This window comes from Liolophura sinensis, chromosome 6 (assembly GCF_032854445.1).
Source record: "Liolophura sinensis isolate JHLJ2023 chromosome 6, CUHK_Ljap_v2, whole genome shotgun sequence".
Classification (NCBI taxonomy): Eukaryota; Metazoa; Mollusca; class Polyplacophora; order Chitonida; family Chitonidae; genus Liolophura; species Liolophura sinensis.
This window is the reverse complement of record NC_088300.1, coordinates 6,378,043-6,399,205: the sequence shown is the minus strand read 5'-3', so window position 1 is coordinate 6,399,205 and position 21,163 is coordinate 6,378,043. Positions and strand designations below refer to the sequence as shown.

General features: G+C 38.9%; 1 protein-coding gene across 4 annotated transcripts; it reads left to right on the top strand.

Annotated features, from left to right (window-relative positions):
• The first annotated feature begins 116 nt into the window (after positions 1–116).
• LOC135466465 (striatin-3-like) lies at positions 117–20,593 on the top strand. Of its 4 annotated transcripts, none has more exons than XM_064743953.1 (19): positions 117–346; positions 4,673–4,776; positions 5,325–5,407; positions 6,401–6,479; positions 6,768–6,944; positions 7,151–7,267; positions 8,058–8,133; positions 8,604–8,715; positions 10,818–10,928; positions 12,023–12,151; positions 13,175–13,332; positions 14,051–14,109; positions 14,302–14,418; positions 15,347–15,516; positions 16,277–16,444; positions 17,138–17,278; positions 18,548–18,655; positions 18,942–19,028; positions 19,975–20,593. In XM_064743953.1, exons 1-19 carry the CDS (start codon positions 140–142, stop codon positions 20,142–20,144), a joined length of 2,373 nt encoding a protein of 790 aa, XP_064600023.1. In that variant the 5' UTR covers positions 117–139; the 3' UTR covers positions 20,145–20,593. The 4 variants fall into 4 exon arrangements, with proteins under 4 accessions (XP_064600023.1, XP_064600022.1, XP_064600025.1 ...); XM_064743952.1 differs by having other exon boundaries at positions 8,604–8,751; positions 19,975–20,592; XM_064743955.1 differs by lacking the exon at positions 12,023–12,151 and having other exon boundaries at positions 10,818–10,929; positions 13,167–13,332.
• Positions 20,594–21,163: the final 570 nt, after the last annotated feature.

Here is a 21,163-nt window from a genome sequence, read left to right as displayed (position 1 = left end):
GGCTTGGTATGTGTCTGTCTTCTATCGCTGATACATTTGTGTAAACGAAGGAAACCATGTGCGCGGAGAGTACAGAAATGACGTCAGTCCATGGCCCAGCGCCCTCTGCAACAAAACTGTGATGGCGGCCATGTAAAAGATGATAGAAGACGGTCTGAGTTCTCAGCATAGTGGGCAGTTGGGCCCGATTTCAAGCGGCATCGGGATGGTTACCAAACAGCAACAGGATGATCAGGGCCAGAGGCCACAGTATTCGATGCCCGGGATTTTACACTTTTTGCAAACAGAATGGGCACGGTTTGAGATGGAAAGATCCCAGTGGGAAGTGGAAAGGGCCGAGTTACAGGTAAAAGTTACCGTTTTCGTCTTAGCAGAGAGGTATTGCGCAGTTACAACAGTTTGTTTGTATTCTTTAAACATTATATTCTGTCTTATAACCGATTATTTGGCTTATTCATAGATTTATAGCCGATTGCACCTCATTGATAAAGTTCATCGATTGCTAACTATAATTTGTCCGCCATGTTGAAAATCAATATGGCGGAATGATTCATTATCCCATATCGCTTTGACAAGGGGGTTGGAGCTCCTTTTGTCTCTCGTAATGCAATTTCCAGTTTCGAATCTTGGATTTGAGAAAGTACTTTGAATGAGGTTGTAGTCAACTGTATGTTTCGTGAAATTGTAAGATTACATATTCGACATGGTTAGTGGTGAATAATTATGCAGACGGCAAATAAATACATTTCTGCAGTCAACTGTCCCCCTATAAGAAATAGGAATGCAATACATGTTTTGATGGGCTGAAAGTATATACTTCAAAGATTGTGCCCCTTCTGTGTCTTTAGTACATGTGATTTATCCAAGTTGCCCTCTTGTGGGTGGAGTAAAGAGGCTAGAGTGTTCACCTGTCAGATTTTAGCTGTGTCTTGAGTTGCAGATATGAAACTGATTCGAGAGGTGCAGCCACAACAGTTACAATGCTAAACAAGCTCACGTGTTGTTGTCCCTGCAGAAGCATGATGTGCACGCAGTGTTTTAAATATAAGCAAAGGCTTCATTCTCAATTGACACTGGTGGTTGCACGCTATATTTAAGTACTTAGGCCTACAGCTAAGAAAAATCCCACTGGAAGAAAAATCTCTTAGATTTCTGGTGTTTAAGTGATCTTTGTTGTTTTTTTTTATTCATCCGAGACTCTTTAACACATGTATTTCGAAAGAGTTCATTTTGGTCTGATGCCTGGCTTCCTATGTTGAACCATACAGCTGTCTAGAGGCTAGACACCAGACTAAAATAAAACTGTTTTACGCAGACGCAGTTCAAAATGTCCTATGATGCATTCTTTTACATTGTTGCTGCGTATTTCAAATCAGACTTGCATGTTTGCAGCGATGACGTCTGACACTTTAAACCAGGTGAAATTCTTTGTTTCCTCTGAATATTCCATCAGCAATACTCCATCGAAATAAGAGGGTAAATTAATAAATATGGGTAAAAAGGAAATTCATTCGTATAACTTTGTCAGAGCATTTGAAAGTTAAGAAAACATGAGAAAGCTGGCGCTCTCCATTTATCACAATCGTCTGTGGACCCAGTTGAAGCCCACTTCTGATGAATGAGGGAAGCAGCCTGGCTTTCTAACCTTTCCAACGTGATTATACCCATTGCAAAAATATCCCTATGTCCCTAGCATGGGTGCACAGAAAATGTCTGGATTAACATGATTTTTAAGATGCATAAACTTCATATTGACACTCAGCATAACAGAATCTTAGGGCTTGAATGAAGCATTGTGATGGTGCAATAATGTATGATGTATGCACAGGATAAGCATTTATGTAAATGTAAATATTTTTATTTAAATGTCACAAGAATATTTTTTTCTCTAGGTCTGCACATTTGCCCAAGGTTTCTATTGGTAACACTGAAAATTGATGATTATTTTACTGAATTTGTCGTTATTCTAAAGCTAGTTTGAGGTTGCTCTGATGTTAGGTTTCGCAAAAGTTTTGAGTGGCCAAGGATGGCCCCAAACCAGTGTCAGAGCACGATCCATTTGAAAACCTGATGTAGTTTCCGTGGCAGCTTGTCACAGCATTTGAGACAAAAATTACCCATGGAATACATCTCCACAGCCTGTAGTTTACAGATGCTTGTGTTCCTTATCTTTTTGTCTGTTGACGTCTCACAAGCGCTGTGTCGATCGTTTATTTCCTAGGCTGCCTGGACCCGAGATTCCTTGGTGATGCTCGAAGCGAAAGGTTCTTCTGCGAACAGCCTCAACATATTTGGCAAGGACAGTTAACTACCTCAAGTCTTTAAATGGAAGGCGCTCTGATGTTGGTTTGAGGCCATCCTTGGCCAAACCAGGAATTTTGCCAAACCTACCGTCAGAGCAATCGTGAATTATTCCAAAGCTTACATGTAGATTCAACAGATTATACGATTGTGGTAAAAAGTCTCCTGTGTAATTATGGCGAATGACCTAAATGACCTAAAATTCTGCCACTGTCCCTTTCACATGCGGCATGGTCGTGGCAACTGTCTCGAACCATGGAACAATTAACTAGATGGAAGCGCCACTGAGCTAACAGATATGTGTTGTTCTGTATTCAGGATATTTTGTTTGTAGACCTCACCGTCGTTTCTAGTCATTTATTTTGGAAAGTAGTCATCACCCAGCTCACTGAGAATCCACAGCCAACCATTAGGCGTGCCAGTACTCACCGATACGAGTAGAACTGCAAAATCAGAAATAATATTTTTTTTTTATTTGTCTCTAAAATATGTCTTTTGTGGGCGAAAATTTACCCTAATCATTGCATGATGTAATTTAATCTAGACTCAATTAAAAACTATATTGTTTTAACATTCCTCTACATTCCTGATGTGCTGGTCCTTGATTTAAAGTGGAAAGATGTAGATGCCTTATTTCTGAATTAGCCCTGGATGTCAGTGTTCGCTTCTTTATATTTGGACAGTTGCTTGAAACGTTTGTGACTTGCTGACATTCACTCACCCTTTTTTTTGTAAAATTGCGGGAAACAGTTGATTACTAACGTCGTGGCCTGTCCATCAGGGGGTTAGCCAGAAATAAGGAAATGGGTGTCCAAACATCCCTTTTTGAGGCCATTTTGTCTAGATCAGGGTGTCCCAGATTGCATGTTCGCGCATGTTAAAAGTTCTGAAAACAGGGTGCCAAATAGCACCAAGTTTCTATTTTACTTGTCCACTGGCTTACCCTATAGGATCCTAGACTGCCTGACTGTTTAAAATTGAGAGCCCATCCCAGAGTTACATATTCATCCATATTTCATCAAGTTCAACCTCTCTGCTGAGACCCAAATGGTCATATTATGATGCTGGATTATAATGTGGTTATCCTGGTTCCCAGGCCTTGAGACTGCAACCCGGAAGGTGTATATGGTGGAACTTATTGATGTATGGATGGATAATTACCTTAAGAATGATCGACAGCTTGGATTTTGTCTGTCTGAAGTGCCTAGTGCCCTAAGCATTGTAAAGGAGTAACTGGAGAGAATGGGGAGGTTAGTTTAATAAGTAATCAAATGTTCTGTAAAAGATCACTAGGTATCCTGCAGGGGTGAAGTCAGTAAGTCATGACTATGCAAGTGCCAGTCCAAATGTAAAAAAGCAAACAGTGATCTAGGGCTTAGATGATATATGATTTTGTTTTCCAAAAATATTCAAGTTTTTGATCTGATACAGTAATTACTTCAGCGACAGCCTCTCTGCCTGTCTACACGATTTTGTCCATGCATCTCCTCCCAAACTGCTGTGCTGATATCGATGAGACTTTCCATACATCTTGCCTATTATCTGATCTTGTGTGTGTTACAGTTTAATGGTAATCGGTTAATTATTTTCATAATTACAGATATTTAGGCGTTTGTGATACAGTGCTTTCGATGTATTCAGATTTTATCCATGCATCTCCGCCAAGCCGTTCATCGACCTGGATGAAACTTACTATACATCTTGCCTGTCATCTGAACTTGTGAATGCTTAAGTTTAATGGCAATCAGGCAATTGTTTTCAGAATTACCCCCATTTAAGACTTTGCGTAATAGTGCTTCTCCATGTATTTAGATTTTGTCCATGCAGCTCTTCCTAAAGTACTGAACCTATTACATGTACTATGAAGCTTTGCCTATCGTCTGAACTTGTGCATACGTTACATTTAATTACAATTGGGTCATTTTTTTCATGATTACTTAGTTCATGTACTGAATGCAATAATGGATTTCTATGTGCGCTGTATTCTCTTCTGATTGCTACATTTCTCCATTCAAACTGGATGTACCAGTGGTGCAATCTGCTGGAACATGGAACACGCCAAGCTCCTGGATTTCTCTTAATCCTTGTTCTAAGGTTTGCTGTAACAAAAGGGCTGCAACAAATTACCTCCCTTGAGGTCACTCTCCTATTTAAATGGTTCGGTTTTAGGAGTAAGACCTTTGAAAATGGCAAGTTTCAAATGTAAAGTGGCATAAACCTAGTTTAAAGACAGATTTTGATTTGAAAAACTGATGTGAAAAGCCTAGCATGTTGTTGTTAGTCCAACATTCAAATTTGGGTGTATGTTGAAGACTAAGTGTCCACACTATTTTTATCTCTTCCTCTTAACGGTTGTTTTTCAATGTTGCAGGCGAGAATAGCTTTTTTACAAGGAGAAAGGAAGGGTCAGGAGAACCTGAAACAGGATCTAGTGCGGAGGATCAAAATGTTAGAGTTTGCTTTAAAGCAAGAAAGGTATGTGATTATGTATTATAACTTCTAATCCATGATATTACACACTGCCAAAGTAACGGAAAGTATAGTCATCTTATGGCTGTTTAATTTTCTATGCCAGTCAACCAGTCACAACGTATGCAGCTTTCAGATCCTGTAAATTTATACATGAGCGGTTCTTTCTCTGAAAGTCATTGTTTTTTGTTTCTTATTGACATATATTTGATGTAACAAAATATTCTTGGAGATCAAGTGGTTAATTCAACATTTGTGGATCAACATGAATCAAAATAACTACTCTTGGAAATAAAATCCTTGAAAAGTTAACATGAGAAATAAACATATATTATATCTAGGATTCTGAAAAACAGTAGTTGATTCCTTGAAATCGTCATTGAGGCCACATTGGATAGTACATTCCGTACAGTGTGAGATGTGATGCTCTGCTTAAATCAGAACATAGATATATATGTATGCATGTTTACATACTTAATTTATAATTTAGACTATTATACATGTAGGTTCAGCCTTAAGTTGTAAATGATTGGTGATACATTTTATGTTGACAGAGCTAAATACCACAAATTGAAGTATGGTACAGATGTGAACCAGGGAGATATGAAACCTCCAGTATTAGACAAAACAAATGAAGGTGAGCGTCGTAAATTGTTTGGCTGTTTGATAATGGTAATTTATGAAATCTCAAATGTTACTCTGGTACTTGGAGGTGTCTAGATATTTTTGTTTTGTCCTTTCTTTTGTCAGTTGTAGGGTGAAACAATTGAGATACAGTTAACATCGGGACTTTTGTGTGGGGACCAAGTGTTTGCGCTGTGCTGCTGACATAGTGGTTTAAAAATGTGGTATTTTACAGGCAAGAGCTTCCATCTTTAATGTGATCAGTCTAAACACTGAAAAATTATCTCTGTACTAAATTTTTCATACTGCATTTTTGTGGTAACAAAAATATACAGTACTTGAGGATATGATATAAGGCTTGTTTTTTACCCAGTGGCTTTGACATGATACTTCGGTGAGGAAAGGTTTATATCTATGATTCGAGAGCCCTATGTGACCTAGCGGTTAGCAAACTTAGTGTGCTAGTACAGCATGATGACACCGGAGTCTCGCACAATGTGATCACACTGAGTTTGTCCAGCTCCTGTTGCCTTCCTCTCCAGACGTACATGGAAAAGTCCTTGAGTAGCCTGCAGATAGTTGTGGGTATCCCTTAAAAACGGCACAGCTTTCTCTCACCATAATACTGGCCGCCATCATATAAGTGACATCTTCTTGAGTATGGGGTGAAACACCAATCAAATAAAACAAATATATATGACTGATGAGGGCGGATTATTGCTAGGATGACAATATCAATTGTGACCGTAAGCCAGGTACATAAAATTGTAAACTGTTAAAACTCACTTGGGAGCTTGTGTGTCATATCCCGGTCACACTGATGTGGCTGCATGTTTTAACTCCGGAGGATTCTCAGGTACTTTGTTTGTATCTCAATCCATGCACTCTGGTTTACAATACCTATTTGGCTGAAAGCCTGATAGGAATGAAAAAAATTATTGAGCATGGCATTAAACACAAATCAATCAATTCATCCATCAAATTAACAAGTCCACTCTCTCCACAGATGATCCAATAGATGGTAATGCCCTAACCACTCCAAACAGCAATGTTACACTGCGCCAAGGGAGACAACTACTGAGACAGTAAGTTTTCTTGCAAAGATTACAAATGGAATGAAAGCTAGAATCCTGCGAAACAATTTGGCGTTTTGTCTTGAAAATTTATCACCTTTAAGCAGTCACATTTATCAACAGAGAGCAAATTTTCTTCAAATGATTGCAATTTATATTACTTTTTTTGGAGAACATTATGCGGAGATAGCTTACAGATGGACAGCTGATTAGACCTACATGAACATGTGACATGATTTATGAGATATAAACGACATCAGCTGACCAAGAATGTAATGTACCTGTATTTGGCTGTTGTAGATATTTACAAGAAATCGGTTACACAGACACCATCATAGATGTGCGCTCCACGCGAGTAAGGTCCCTGTTGGGAATTCAGCAGAGAAATGCTGAAAATGAGGCTGAAAGTGCACAGCCTGCCCTGGTCAATGGTGAACAGAACTCCAAGGGAAGAATCCTTGACAACCAGGGAAAAAGGTAAGATCCTTCTTTTTAATGAGAATTTACCTTGCCTGTTAAATTGACAACCCCTTGATACATGTGTTCATGTACCATTCTAACCGTCACAAGAAAATCTAGGACATGGAAATGCTGAAAATAATGTGTGAAGGTTGTCTGAGTGAAAGCAGCCTTCTTAGAATTGCCATGACGGTATTCAAATTTCTTTTATATACCTTTTTCAGAAATGCCAAGAGAAGCCCAACATCTTTGGTGGAAGGAGTTCTTATGGACAGTGAAGAATCTGTCATGGCTACCTTCGATTTTTTGGCCGCAGAAACTGGTCTGGATGAAGAAGATGAGTAAGAAATCTGATCATAGAAAGATCTTTAATGATTTGTATATTTCAGGTGTAAATAGCATCTGAACTTTTTTACTGGCAAGATCTCAGTGAACTTTTTTGGCCTTCTCTGGGACGGATGTAAAAATCATCTTTGCTTATGGGTATGTGCAGACCATTTTGATGACCTACAGAGCCAGTGCTTACTTTCTGGTAAAACTTTGACGTGTCAAAGCCGGCTCTTACTGTTACTATCAGGCATTTGACAAATGAGGTAGTGTGTTTGAATCCAGCTCTTCTTGTTTCAGCTGTGGCTTTAAATCCAGGTATGTGACAAAGCTCATTCCAGTCTGGGCACTCCAGTTTCCTCCACAAATAAACCTCACTGCCATTGCATAAGTGAAAAATAGGGGAGTTTCTAGTTGGAACTCTTTTATGAGTAAGGATAGAAAAAGTCCAAGTACATCATGTGACCTGTCAGAAATGTTTGTCAACTACTTTTGGTCACATTTACTGTAAATTGGGTGTTCAAAAAAGGTTCTCATAAAACAATTTAAAGTTGACAAACTATGTAAAAAATTGAGGAGCAGAACATTTGCGAAGTTTAGAAGTTCCTAAAGTATATAAGTGTCACTTGGTGATTGGTAAATTAGGCACTAAGGTTGCTTAGCATTTTCAAAAGTTACATCATACAGTTGAACTGGTTTTACCTTGAATGACAAAAGAGGGCCCCATCGAAACTTCCCTATTCTTTTTCACGGCATGACGTGCCAGTTAATCAATCGTTTATATGTCTCTTGAATTTGTTGCAGTGATGAGAATGAAGATGAAGTGTCAGCTGATGATGAGTCAGAAGAGAGATTAGAAAGGTGTAATGTCAAGGGAAAGGTAACTTTAGTCAATTTGTAATATTGCACGAGCAGATGCGTGAAGAAGTCTGAGCTTAAACATTAACTTGTTCAAATTAAGTTCATTATTGTAGCCTTTGTTCTACCAGTTGGCTTAAATGTTGCATTATGGCCAAGTGTTCAAAGCCAGCCAAAGGTTGTTTATGCTATCAGCTTATATCATTACTCTGCCTGGTTTTATCTGTATGAGTGAAATATTCTTGAAAATATGTAAAATCTTAATTGAACAGATACAATAAATTAAATTTCAGTGAAACAATTGAGCACATATTATTCTTTGTTTTTTATATCTTTTGGATAAGTAGGACTGACAGAAGAGTGAAGTAGAGCTGATTGTCTTCTCTCTTTTTCACGTGTGATCTCACATAACCATCACATCCAAATTAGCGACAGGCTTCTATTTGCTTGAGTGTATTGGCTTAGCACAAGAACTTCTGCTCCTGCTTTCAGACTGTTGGTAATGAGAGTATGGCTGGGATAGAGGATGCGATGTCCGACCCCGAGGCAGAAGAGGCTTTGGCTGAGTTTGACTTCCTGGTGTCAGGCAATGAGGAGGGTGCAGGTGAGGCTCGCAGTCATGGCGAAGGCACGGAGTGGGGTGAGTCACTAACGTTAACACACTAACACCTCCCCTCTACTACTTCACTTCTTCATACGTACCTATTTGTTGACAAACCCATAAAGGATACATGAAACGCTTTGGTTTTACTTCTTAATGCGCAGATTATCACGTGTAAAAACACATAACAGTACAAACAGATTTTTCAACTTTCTTTTTCGGGGGTAAAAATGGCTTTAAAAGTAGTTTTCTTAAGGCTCCAGCGGTCAATCCAGAAAATAAGTAGCTTGCGGTGGTGATGTCAACGATGATTGCTGTTTAAAAAGAACTCTGTGAGATACAGATCGAACAGGTTTGGCGGAATGGGCATAGGGGTGTGGGGGAACAGACCGAATGGGGGCTGGTGTAGGGGTGCAGAGGGGGTGCTACGCTGGCCCAAAAAGCCTTGCAGTATCTGGGTACATGTCACCTTGCTCACACTGCAGCGACATGATTGGGAGTGCTTCGTGGGTGTTCACGGAGTTCTGAGCAAGATCAACGATGAGTAATTTTTGTGAAAAAATTCAACCAGTGATGGAAAATATGCATAATATTGAGGGGTAATTGACAGGTAGAAAAATACTCCCAAAATGGATTTTTTTTTAAGAAAAATACTGGGGCATAGTTTTCGTCATTTGACATAGAAACATAATCTTTGTTTTATAGTTCCTTTTCATGTATCCTTTCACTAGACTTTTTTGAGAAGAGTACTGAACCCTGTCTGATTTCCAGTTAATGGGGTCATTTTGGTACAAAGTTAACATGTCATGGGATCTAATAATAGACCTGGAAAACAATATGCATGTATACTGATATACAGTCAGTGACCTAAAATTTCGTCCATGGCTACTTTGTTCATTTTGCCTGATTATGAAAGTTCTGTTGATCTTAGAAATGTGCTTTGGGGCTTTGTTGTTGCATTCATTCTACTAAAAACTGGAGATAAATTACTACCTCATACAGCTGAATTATTGCCATAGTATTGTATGGCTTGAACAAGGATAGCAAGATTGGAGTCAAGTGTAAGTGAAAGGAGAGCTGCATGCTTTTGTATGAAATGTTTAAGTATTGATAACATCTCTTAATTGAGCATCATGTTCCACAATAAACTTGTCTGCTGAGGTGATAGACTAGACTTATGACAGAGTTTTTTGGTTTTCAATTTGATTCAGATTGATTCAGATTCAGATTCAGTATTTTGAAATGTCTTAAGAAAATGTAATGTTTGTCAGGTGTAATGCTCTGAGAAGCTCACTTTGTAGAACATGTACAGCCCTTTATAGTGTGTATTCTTGTATCTAACAACTCTGAAGAATGACTCATGCTTGTTATATCAATGGTGTGTCATTGTGACTAAAATATACCCAGAATTGTCCGTATTATATGAGTCACACGTTAACTTTCAACATAACTTCTGTTTCTCTTTTTACCCTGGCTTGATATGCTTGCTGGCCATATTATACAAGTGCATTTAGATTGAATAAATTTAGCATAATGATATATCAGATGTGTACAATTTTTTTTTTTTTTTTTTTTAACCCTTCTTTTTCGTTTTATTTTGTTTTCCAAGGAATAAAATAAATTTTAAGTCAGCCAAGATCTGTCTCAAACTCCATCCCAATTTATCTACCTAAGGGTTCATTCAGGTGTTTTATATAGTCATGGTCCCTTTCTGACTGTGGGTAACTATTCTAGAATTGAGACACTTGGTTTCCTGTTTTTGTGCAGATTTATATGTGCCTGGTCAGGTGTGCTTGTACATGCTGGGCTGCATCTATGTATGTTGTTTTCTCCCAGTCAATGCCCAGTTTCTTTCATGCATATGAATCAGTGTTGTTCTACAAAGTAAATATACTTGAGGATAGTCTTCAGGCATTTGAACTGAGGTGAAAAGTCATTCAGTCCAAGTACAGTAAAAATGTTCTGTTTTATGCTTGTGATCCATGTTAGTTTTGCCCTCGCATCTTACTAACTTGATCGTGTAACGCGTGCATGAGCATCTGTAGAATAGACTAACACCTCAGCTATTGCTCAGTGATTCATTGTATGATCACTTTCATTTTCAGAGAAGAAAGACCTGTCCCCCAATGAAGAGTGGGGTGTAGATCAGCAACTGATATCAAAGTTAAAGGAAGAATACAAAAAGGAAAGGAAGACCAAGAAGAGCCTAGTACCCAGTAAGTTGTACATAGAAGTGGATTAAGATTATGCATTGTAGGAGTAGACTCGTTTTAGTGTCATGTGTTTCGCTTCTTTGATGTTTTTGCTTGTTGTATGTGTTGGTTTGCAATCTATCAAGGTTAATTGCAGTTATTGTGGAGAATAGATTGGACATGATTAGACCTGACCAATGCCCTCCTGATTGTAATTTTAATGCCTTAATTGTTGTTAGTAATTAATACATGTATGTATATAAAATACATACATGCTTAATGGAGGATGTTTTCTTGTTTTTCCAAGTTCTTTAATTTTGCAAATACCAATGACATGAATAAGTAAAGTAAACATGAATAAGTATTTTAAAAGATTGCATCTATATTCATAATGATCAGTGTATGTATTTGCTTGAGATGTCGGCAGTTGTTATTGTTCCTTTCTGTTGATACATTACTAATATTGAAACTGTGTTCTCTGATGACATTGGTGCAAGGATACTTTGCGTACTGGTAATGTTTGGGTTAGCCATTGTTTCCAATCTCGGTACAACCACTGCAGGAGACAACTGTTGTCAAAAGACGGTGATTCAGTTTGTGGATGCTTGGGATATGATTAAGCAAGTCATGTAGCAATGGGTGCAGAATTTTAAACCATGCAGTGAATTCTGAAACAGGCTAATTCTGAAAAAAAAATTTTTTCAGTTTTGATGTTAGTGTACATGTTTTAGCTGTGGACAGTGAAGGCTGAACAAATCATTCTGTGAAGGTGTACCAGTATCTTCTGTAGTATTATGTCATCATAGAATACTAACTGCACGTGTTTTCATCTAATTTGGTTTTGTTTTGCTGTATGTTTTCACTCCGCTACTTTAACTGTACGTTTGAATTATTCAGATTGTCTTTGTGAAGATGCTAATATTGCTGTTTATGATCTACCATAATAAGAGAAAGGATACTGGAAAACAGTCAGACTATGGAGATCTGCTGGAATTTGATACGTTTACTGTTTGAATTGAGATTAGATGGCTACAAGTCTGCCTGAGTCAGGCTGGTGTGATGTGTCTATAACCTAGTTGTTGCTGCCTGATTAGACTGTGTTGTTGTTGTTGTGGCAGGGCCCAAGCGGTCCACCTTGCAGGCCATGCTTGCTAACCTGGGTAGTGAGGAAGAAATGTCATCTGTACAGTCTGGAACAGCCAGCCCACCTCGGACAAACTCTAACATCACTGATGTAGATGACCAGGGTACGAACAGTTTATGATTCTCATCAGTCTATCAACAAACAACATCAGTACATCAAGTGGGACAGACAAGAAGGAATAGAAATCATGCCCTCTCTTTCAGATTGACCCTTGTAACACTTGCCTCAGTCTTCATTTACTCTAATATAATCTAGATTAGAAAATCTCTTAAATTTCTTAGTGTTCCATTTCCTATTGGGAATCATGGTTGTGTAGCAGATAAAATGTGATTTTTAAAACATTTTTAATGTAATGTAGTTTTACATTAAGACCTACAATGAAAATAGTAAATAATTATGCAAATAAACTGTTGCGAACAACTTACAGCCTAAATTTTATTGAATTTCTCAAGCTGTGTTAGTGTTATAAGGACAGTACTGTAGAATGGAAGCCCTGTTTTATTTGAGGTTCTATTCCGCAAAACCCTAGCGAAACTTGATCATACACAGCCAGTTTGATTTACATCTAGGGTGTTGTGCCTCCTGTAGATAAATTGTGTTAACTGCTTTGTCAGCATGAGCACAATGTTACTAACACAGCCTGGCTCATCTTAACTATGTTCTGTGATAATATTCACCTTGTTTTTGCTAATTGTGTTTTGTTTAATAATCATGTTATGCTCTTCAAGGTTAAGATGTGTCTGCTTGCTCATTTTACTTAGTTCCATGTACCGTTGTTGGAGCTTCAGATAGCCGCTGATCTTTTGTCAATTTGCAATTCAATTCAATAGGAAATTAAGGGAGAAGATATTAATACATTTACACTTCACAACTCCATGAACTTGGATAAAGGCAATAATCAAGGCTCTCCAGATGTACGCATGAAGGTTTGCTAGCAATATGCGGATGGTCATGGGTTCCCCAGGGGTCTGCCCTATTTCCTCCCACCATAATGCTGGCCGCCATAGTATAAGTGAAATATTTTTGAATATGGCATAAAACAGCAGTCAAATAAATAAATTAACAAATTTAGGTGTGGAAATGACTTACCATTGTTTTTTTGTGTTCGGTATTGTTGGCGATGCAGGTGTACAGGGAAATAGCGGAGGGGCATTCCCAGCGGCCAATCGTAAGGCTGTGCCAGGTATCCCTGGCCCTGAGGACGAGTCTCTGGAACATGTGTTAGGCCTGGGCGAACTGGCAGGTCTCACTGTAAATAATGAAGCGGATCCCTTAAACTATGATGTGAGTAACTGTTAAAAGACTGGGCTTTAACCATGACATGAGTAACTGATAGAATACTACTGGGCGTAAACAATGATGTTGGTATCTTAGGAAATACTGGACATAGACTATCGTGTGAGTAACTGGTAAAAGAAAGAACAAACCATAATGTGAGTAAATAGAGCTTGTAGAAGACGGGGCCTAAGCAATGTAATTAATCACTGAAAGACTGAACATAGAATACTAGGTGAGTAACTGATAGAAAGGACAAACCAAGACACAAGTAACTGGTAGAAGACTGGCCAAAACAATGATGTGAGCATCTGAAGAAAGACTGGACATAGGCTATCATGCGAGCAACTGGTAAGAGAAAGGATAAACCATGATGCGACTAACTGACTCTGAATGCAAATTTCATATTTGTTTGATGCGTTATATTACCATATTTTATCATTAAAATTCACTAGGGTAAAGAGCTGTGCAATAAACAACAATCAGATAAATTACTGGATAAATCAGAAAAAGTGTCCAGTAGCATGGTGGCTCATCGATCTTACACATTGTTCTCACCACAGCCAAGCGGCCCTATACCAGTGATTTTTCAAACTTGCATTCAGCTCCTGCCTGTACGCATGTAAGCCTGCCATGTATTCTAGGGTACAGTGTTAAACCCCAATAAATGAAAAGAGCACTTACATATGTAGAAATGAGGATATTATTTGTTGCTTTTGTTTTACAGATAGCCGCATCAAAAGAACCATTTAGGAAAACTTGGAATGCTAAGTATACTTTAAGAAGGTAAGTATGTATGAATTATACACATTTACATATAACCTTTCATGTGCGCTATTAATGTTAAACCCTGTTTTATCAGAATGGTGGTTCTTGAAATAACAAAAGTGAGAATAAAATTACTGAACAATTACTGAAGGTTTCATTGAAAATGTAATGAAAGTAAAACTGGCATTTTGTGTCTTTACTATTTGTTAGTCATTTCGACGGTGTTCGTGCCCTGGCATTCCACCCGGTAGAACCCGTGCTGCTAACTGCATCAGAAGACCATACTCTCAAACTGTGGAACCTACAGAAAACATTACCAGCCAAGAAGTAAGTCTGCTGTGCAACTGTTACGGCTAATCCTGAACTTGGGATATACAATGAAATCACATCATCTAATGATCTGTAAACAATGTCCTGAAAATGCTGAATGGATTTAAATTGCAAAATTGAGTCTGTTACATAAATTGATGTAGGAATATCTGTTTCAGTATTTACTGGATGCCTATGTTATTCTACAGCCTAGAGGTCTGGACTGTCTCAGTTCAGATGTCTAATCATTGACCAATACAATGTTTGTATATAACTCGTTCTTGTTCAGCTAAGACATTGTGTGGGGGAATAGGGGGTTTGTCAGATACATAAAAGGGTGCATTTCCCCTGTAGGCTATTTCCAGCTGCTGCTAGTTTGGCTAAAACATTGTGCAGCAGAGTACAAGGTTTATCAGGCATGATATAGAATATGCTAGCTTCTGATTCATTGTGTCATAGTGTTTCATTCTGACCTCAGTACGACGTTAAACCCCAAGCACTCGCTCACTCACACTGACTTCGATTGCTCAGTTGGTAGAATGTCTGCTTCAGGGACAGTAGGTTCAGAGTCAGTTCTGGATCGGGTCACTCCTAAGACCTTAAAACAGGAAGTGGTAACTTCCTTGCTTGGCATTCAGCATTAAGGGGATAGAGCAATGACTGGTTGACCCATATCAGTACAATGGCATGGGTGGGGTGAAAAATCATTAAGTACGATGTTAAACCCCAAGCGCTCAATCACTCATAATTTGTCACTAAACTAGAAAGCAAAATATAGAAAAAACGATGATTTGAATCGCATGTGAATGTAAAACACCAAGGATCAGCCTATCGTGAAACAGCACAATGGGAGTTTAATATTTAACAATGTGTTCAGTGACGTGTGTTATAGTCTGCTAACAAATGTGTGCTTTGTACATGAAGTTGGCTTCTTGTCTTGTTTCAGAGCCACATCATTGGATGTAGAACCAGTTTATACATTTCGTGGGCATATTGGCCCAGTGCTGAGTCTGACGGTCAGTGCTAGTGGGGAACAGTGCTTTAGTGGAGGAATGGACGCCACCATCAAGTGCTGGAACATTCCCAGTTCCAACATCGACCCATATGATTCATATGGTAATCTCACCTCACTCGTCGTAAAAGGAATTGATGGATTTTGATGTTCTGTATGGATAACAGGACATATTACCCAGTGTTGTATCTAGTTGTATTGGTTAGATACAAATATAGCAGTAGTTGTGCCTCTGCCCGGTTTCCTTTTTCCATAGTGCTGGTCATCGTCATATAAGTAAAATATTCTCGAGTACGGCGTAAAACACCAATGAAATGAATACAGTGGTTGTGTTGGTTAAGAGTGAATGTGAAATTAATCATTGTACGTGGCTGTCATGTTACAAAATCCCGTAATGTAATGATTATTACACTATGTGTAGCACTTGCCACAAATGTATCGACAGATCTATCGTTGCCTTGACTACTCAAAGTGTAATAATGTTACATTATGGGTAACAAGTGTTACTGATAGTGCTACACCAAACCATCAGGGGGCCTTCATGGCTCTGTTGGTTAGCACGCTAGCGCAGCATAATGACCCAGGAGTCTCTCACCAAAGCCGTCGCTGTGAGTTCAAGTCTAGCTCATGCTGGCTTCCTTTCCGGCTGTATGTGGGGAGGTCTTTCAGCAACCTGCGGATGGTCGTGGGTTTCCCTCGGGCTCTGCCCGGTTTCCTCCCACCATAATGCTGTCCGCCATCATATAACTGAAATATTTTTTATTACAGCGTAAAACACCAATCAAATAAATAAAGAAATAAATATCAAACCATCATAGGATGTTTTATTATTTGTTAATTAATATCACTTGTGTTTCTTTGTAGATCCCAGTGTTTTACAAGAAACCTATGACGCGCACACAGATGCTGTGTGGGGTCTCTCTATACATAGTACGAAGATGCAATTACTGTCATGTTCTGGGGATGGGACAGTCCGACTGTGGAGCCCAGGCAGCACTTCCCCACTGCTTAACACATTCACCGTAGATAAGGGTAAGATACAGTTTGTCTCACGAAGCTATTAGAGTTTGTTTTATGTGGTTATGAGACTATTGTTTGACATCAGTGAACTGGTAAGAAGAATATAGCAGTGTTAAATTGTGTTGATGATGTTGAGGAGAACAGTTACATGTAGCTCCCCGTACAAGACGTGTACATTATTGTCCTGAACCCTGACCATTTGGTTCCTTGAATACACATCCTAGTTTGCATTTGAGTTTCATTGTTTAATAATTCATTTGGTGCAATATGAATTTTACAATTTGTTTTTCTCATGGGCACTTGGCTATAAGACGGCGAGAAGTAACAGTACATGTACATAAAATTGCAATGACAACCTGTTATGTCACCTGTGATGAATTTCAGGAGACTTTCATGGAATTAGTCTTTGTGTCATGAAATTCTGATTGTCTAAAAAGAATAAGAAATACAGGAATGTTATAATAGCTGGAAAATAATTATGCTGTTAAACATCTGTATCAAAAACTAGATAATTCTCACTGAATCTTTAACTGTTTTTCTGAAAGGAAGATAGATATGAAAGCTTTACTTTTCAGGAGCTGTGACATTACAAAATTACACGTATGAATGGATTTCAAATGGATTTCCAAGTTCAAACCCTTTGTTAACTATTGATGTCTCTGTGTGCCGGTCATCAGACTCTTTCAAAGTGTTGGTGTTTTTCAGGCAATGGAGTGCCCACTTGTGTGGACTTCGTGCGTTGTGACCCCAGTCAGATGGTCGTCTCCTATACCTCATCTAATACCTACATTTTTGACCTGGAGACTGGTAAACAGGTCACCCTGTTAGAAACACAACAGAATTCAGGTAAGTTGTACTATAGTCTGAGATTTCACAGACGTTAGGTTTGGCTAAATTTTGTTTGGCTGGGGATGGCTCAAAAGCAACCTCAGAGCTCACTCCATTTAAAGACGTGATGCAGTCGCTGTGGCAGCCTGTCACAGCGGTTGAGACAAAAATCACCCATCAAATACGTCTCCAAGGCCGAAGTTTGCAGATGCTTGTGTTCCTTATCTTTTTGCCTGTGGATGTATCATAAGCACAATGTCAGTCGGGTATTTTTTAGGCCGCATGGGCCGAGATTACTTGGTGATGCTCAGAGAGAACGGCTGTACTGACAGCTTCAACATATTTGACGAGCAACTGCCTCAGGTTTTTAAATGAAGCTCACTCTGATGATGTTTTTGGGCGATCCCTGGCTGACCAAAATTTTGCCAAACTTAACATTGTAGCAATCTCGTACTAGTTGCACCACTAAAAGATGGAATGAATGCACCATTAAATTCACATATGATTGAAGCAAGCATTCAGTTTGGTAACACAAGATTCAGTTGGAGAGTCAGATTTGGTATTATATCGCCCTTAAGTAACCAGGGACACTCTGTTGCATACAGAATCTTTTTTAGCAAAGTAGTAGAGGGGACAGTATTAGTTATTTGGGATGTTTATATGTTGTTGTCCACTCCTGTGATGAGACCATTATGAAGAAAGCTCTAAAGGCACAAGGGGCCTCCGTGGCCAAGGGAGTTGGCACGCCAGCATGGCACAATGATCCAGGAGCCCCTCACCAATGCGGTCACTGTGAGTTCAAGCCTAGTTCATGCTGGCTTCCTCTCCAGCTGTAAGTGGAAAGGTCTGCCAGCAGTCTGCATATGGTCTTAAATTCCCCTGGGCTTTGTTCATTTTCCTCACACCATAATGCTTTTTGCCGTTTTCGCCGTTGTATAAGTGAAATATTCTTTAGTATAGTGTAAAACATCGATCATATATATATACAAATAAAGGCACAAACCCGCTGTATGAACGTGTGTTTTTTTGTTTGGGTTGAGGGGGGGGGGGGGTGATATGTTAGTAAGTAGAGCTTGAAATTACATGTATTCTTAATTGCAAGCGTTGTTTAGCGTCATAGTACTATTTTAAATAGAGAAGGATTAGAATACTAATATTTAAGATGCATGTAAACAGGTATACAACAGTAGTTGTGGATGAGTTTATTCCCTTAACATAACAAACATTCTCAGACTTGAAATTTGTCAGTTACACATCAGAGTTGCTGATGGATATGTATTTGTTTAGACACCACAGGAAGTAATCAAATCAATGCAGTGGTGAGTCACCCAACGTTCCCTGTCACTATCACTGCCCATGAGGACAGGCACATTAGGTTCTTCGATAACACCACAGGTAAGACCCTGCTGTCCACATATCTATAACTATAGTTCAGTGATTCAATCAAGAAACAAGAAATCATAAATTTGGCCGTAACCTCTTGCTGCATTGAATTTAATAAGAATATTGAGGCTGACTAAGGATTTAATGAATATGGGGGTTGTAAAATGAGAGTGGATGTGAAGGTATTCTTCTCTGGCAGGTTAAATTCTGACATGAGCCAAGGAATGCGTATGTTGCAGTGATGCATGATTATTCTTGCATGATGGTTGTGTAAGGGCAATGTTGTCCTTGTTTTCAGGTCAGATGATTCACTCAATGGTAGCTCACCTGAATGCTGTAACCAGTCTAGCTGTGGATCCTAATGGTCTCTACCTGTTATCAGGAAGTAAGTCACATTTCAGTCCATTCTCCTCACACAATGAATATAAATTCCACCCAAAATAAGTCCACAGTATGAAAGATGTGTGTAGAGAAATAAAAACGTCAGTGTTACAGTGAAGTGTAGAATAGCTGACTGAAGTAATGTTAGACCCCATGATTCATTAAAAGAGGATAGGACAGGATCAGTCTTCACTAATCTTACAGTCTGAGGATGATGGTGATTAGAGTTTTGATTTATTTTGATCAGGTGTTATTTGAAAGCTTTTCAGATATAATATTTGACTTCACACAAGTATATAGGTCAGTTCGACTCCAGAATCATAGTGTCTCTCTCTGTATGTAGGCATGATTTCCTCGATGCATCTCCTCCCAAACTACTGTATGTAGGAATGATTGTATGTAAGCATACATCTTGCTCATCATCTGAACTTGTGCATGCTTATGTTCAACGGCATTCAGGCCTTTGCATAACCATGCTTTTCCATGTATTCAGATTTTGTCCATGCAACTCGTCCTAAAGTACTGCAACTATTTCTGTGAAGCTTAGCACAAATGTTCCCTAGAATGTTCCCGAAACTTTTGCATTAGTATTATTATTTTGATATCACTCCTGTTCAGGTACTTAGTGCAATAATGGAGGTTGATGTGCACTGTATCCACTTAATTGCTACATTTCTCCATTCAAACTGGAGTGCAATCAGTGTACACCATATATGGCCCATGAAGCAATCTATATAGAGCCAAACAAAGCAACATGTTTTCTTTTGTTTATTTTATGTTTGGGAATATTGGGGGATGGCAGGGATTTAGTTTGGACATACATATTCTAGTCAATTTAAACATTTTATATACAAGCCTTTTGTTTTCTTTTTCTTCCATTATGCTAATTTGGTTAAAATTTGAACTATAGGATTTTGATAGCGTTGGTTCTCCTACCTTCTTCTCCTCAGGTCATGACTCTTCAATCAGGTTATGGAATCTTGACAGTAAAACCTGTGTGCAGGAGATTACATCACACCGAAAGAAGTTCGACGAGTCAATACACGCCGTGGCTTTCCACCCGTCTAAACCTTACATAGCCAGTGCTGGCGCTGACGCTCTAGCCAAAGTGTTTGTATGATAGCGACTGCCCGTTATAGAACTACAGTTTAAGCTTATAGTGGACAAAGTAGCCATCCTTTAACCTGGATGTGAAGTGATGCATCCCAGCATGAGGATAGGCCCACTACCCTTCAGCTGATAACGAAGTCTGCAGTGGGGACAGCTGTTCTTTGACATCTGACAGAGGAATTAAATGGTCTTGGCCATCTGACATGGGAGTTATCTGATCTTTGCCATCTGACAGGGGAGACAACTGGTCTTCATATGCCAGGGGAGATAACTGAGCATCCTGAACCCCTTCAGTCTGCGTGGGGTCATGGCTGTTCACTTGTTGTATGTAGAGAACAGGGCCCTATTTCTCACCAGAACTCTTACACATGTGGTATATAGGCTCCTAGGCTGATGTTGTCTTGTAAACACTGTTGATGTATCGGGTTAATCTATCATATATGTATATATACACACACATATATATATATATATTTATAGATACATCTCCATCTGTTACAATATCAGGACTGAAGATGAGCATAAGCTCGCCAAGGGAGGAAACTCAGTGGAGAAGGACTGGTGCGCTAACATATTCAGTGAACGTAGGTGGTTCCGAAAAGGGTATCAGGGCTTTCCTGACACAAGTAGTCTTAACTCTACTGAAGTATGGTGATCAAGCAGAAGCTCAGCCTAGGAAAATGTTAGGCCTAACTTTAAATAATCCACCCCTTAAAGATAACTTTGAAACCTATGGACCGAAGTTATTTGATAACATGGAGTGGTTTTTAAAGGCATCAACTTATGCACAAAACAACATGACTGAATTTTTTTTAAACGCCGGTTTCCTACATTAAGTTTTTTTTCTTCTGCCACAGTGTATTGTCATGTAAATAGGTGTGGCAAGCTTATTGTGGGCGGTTTCAGTGTTTTCACTTTTTTTTTTTTTTGTTAAGTGTAAATAGAGGTGAACACTAAGGTGTTAGTATGCTGTGGAAGCTTTGACGTCCCTTCAACTGGTAGCTGTGTGGAACACTGGTGTCCAAGAGG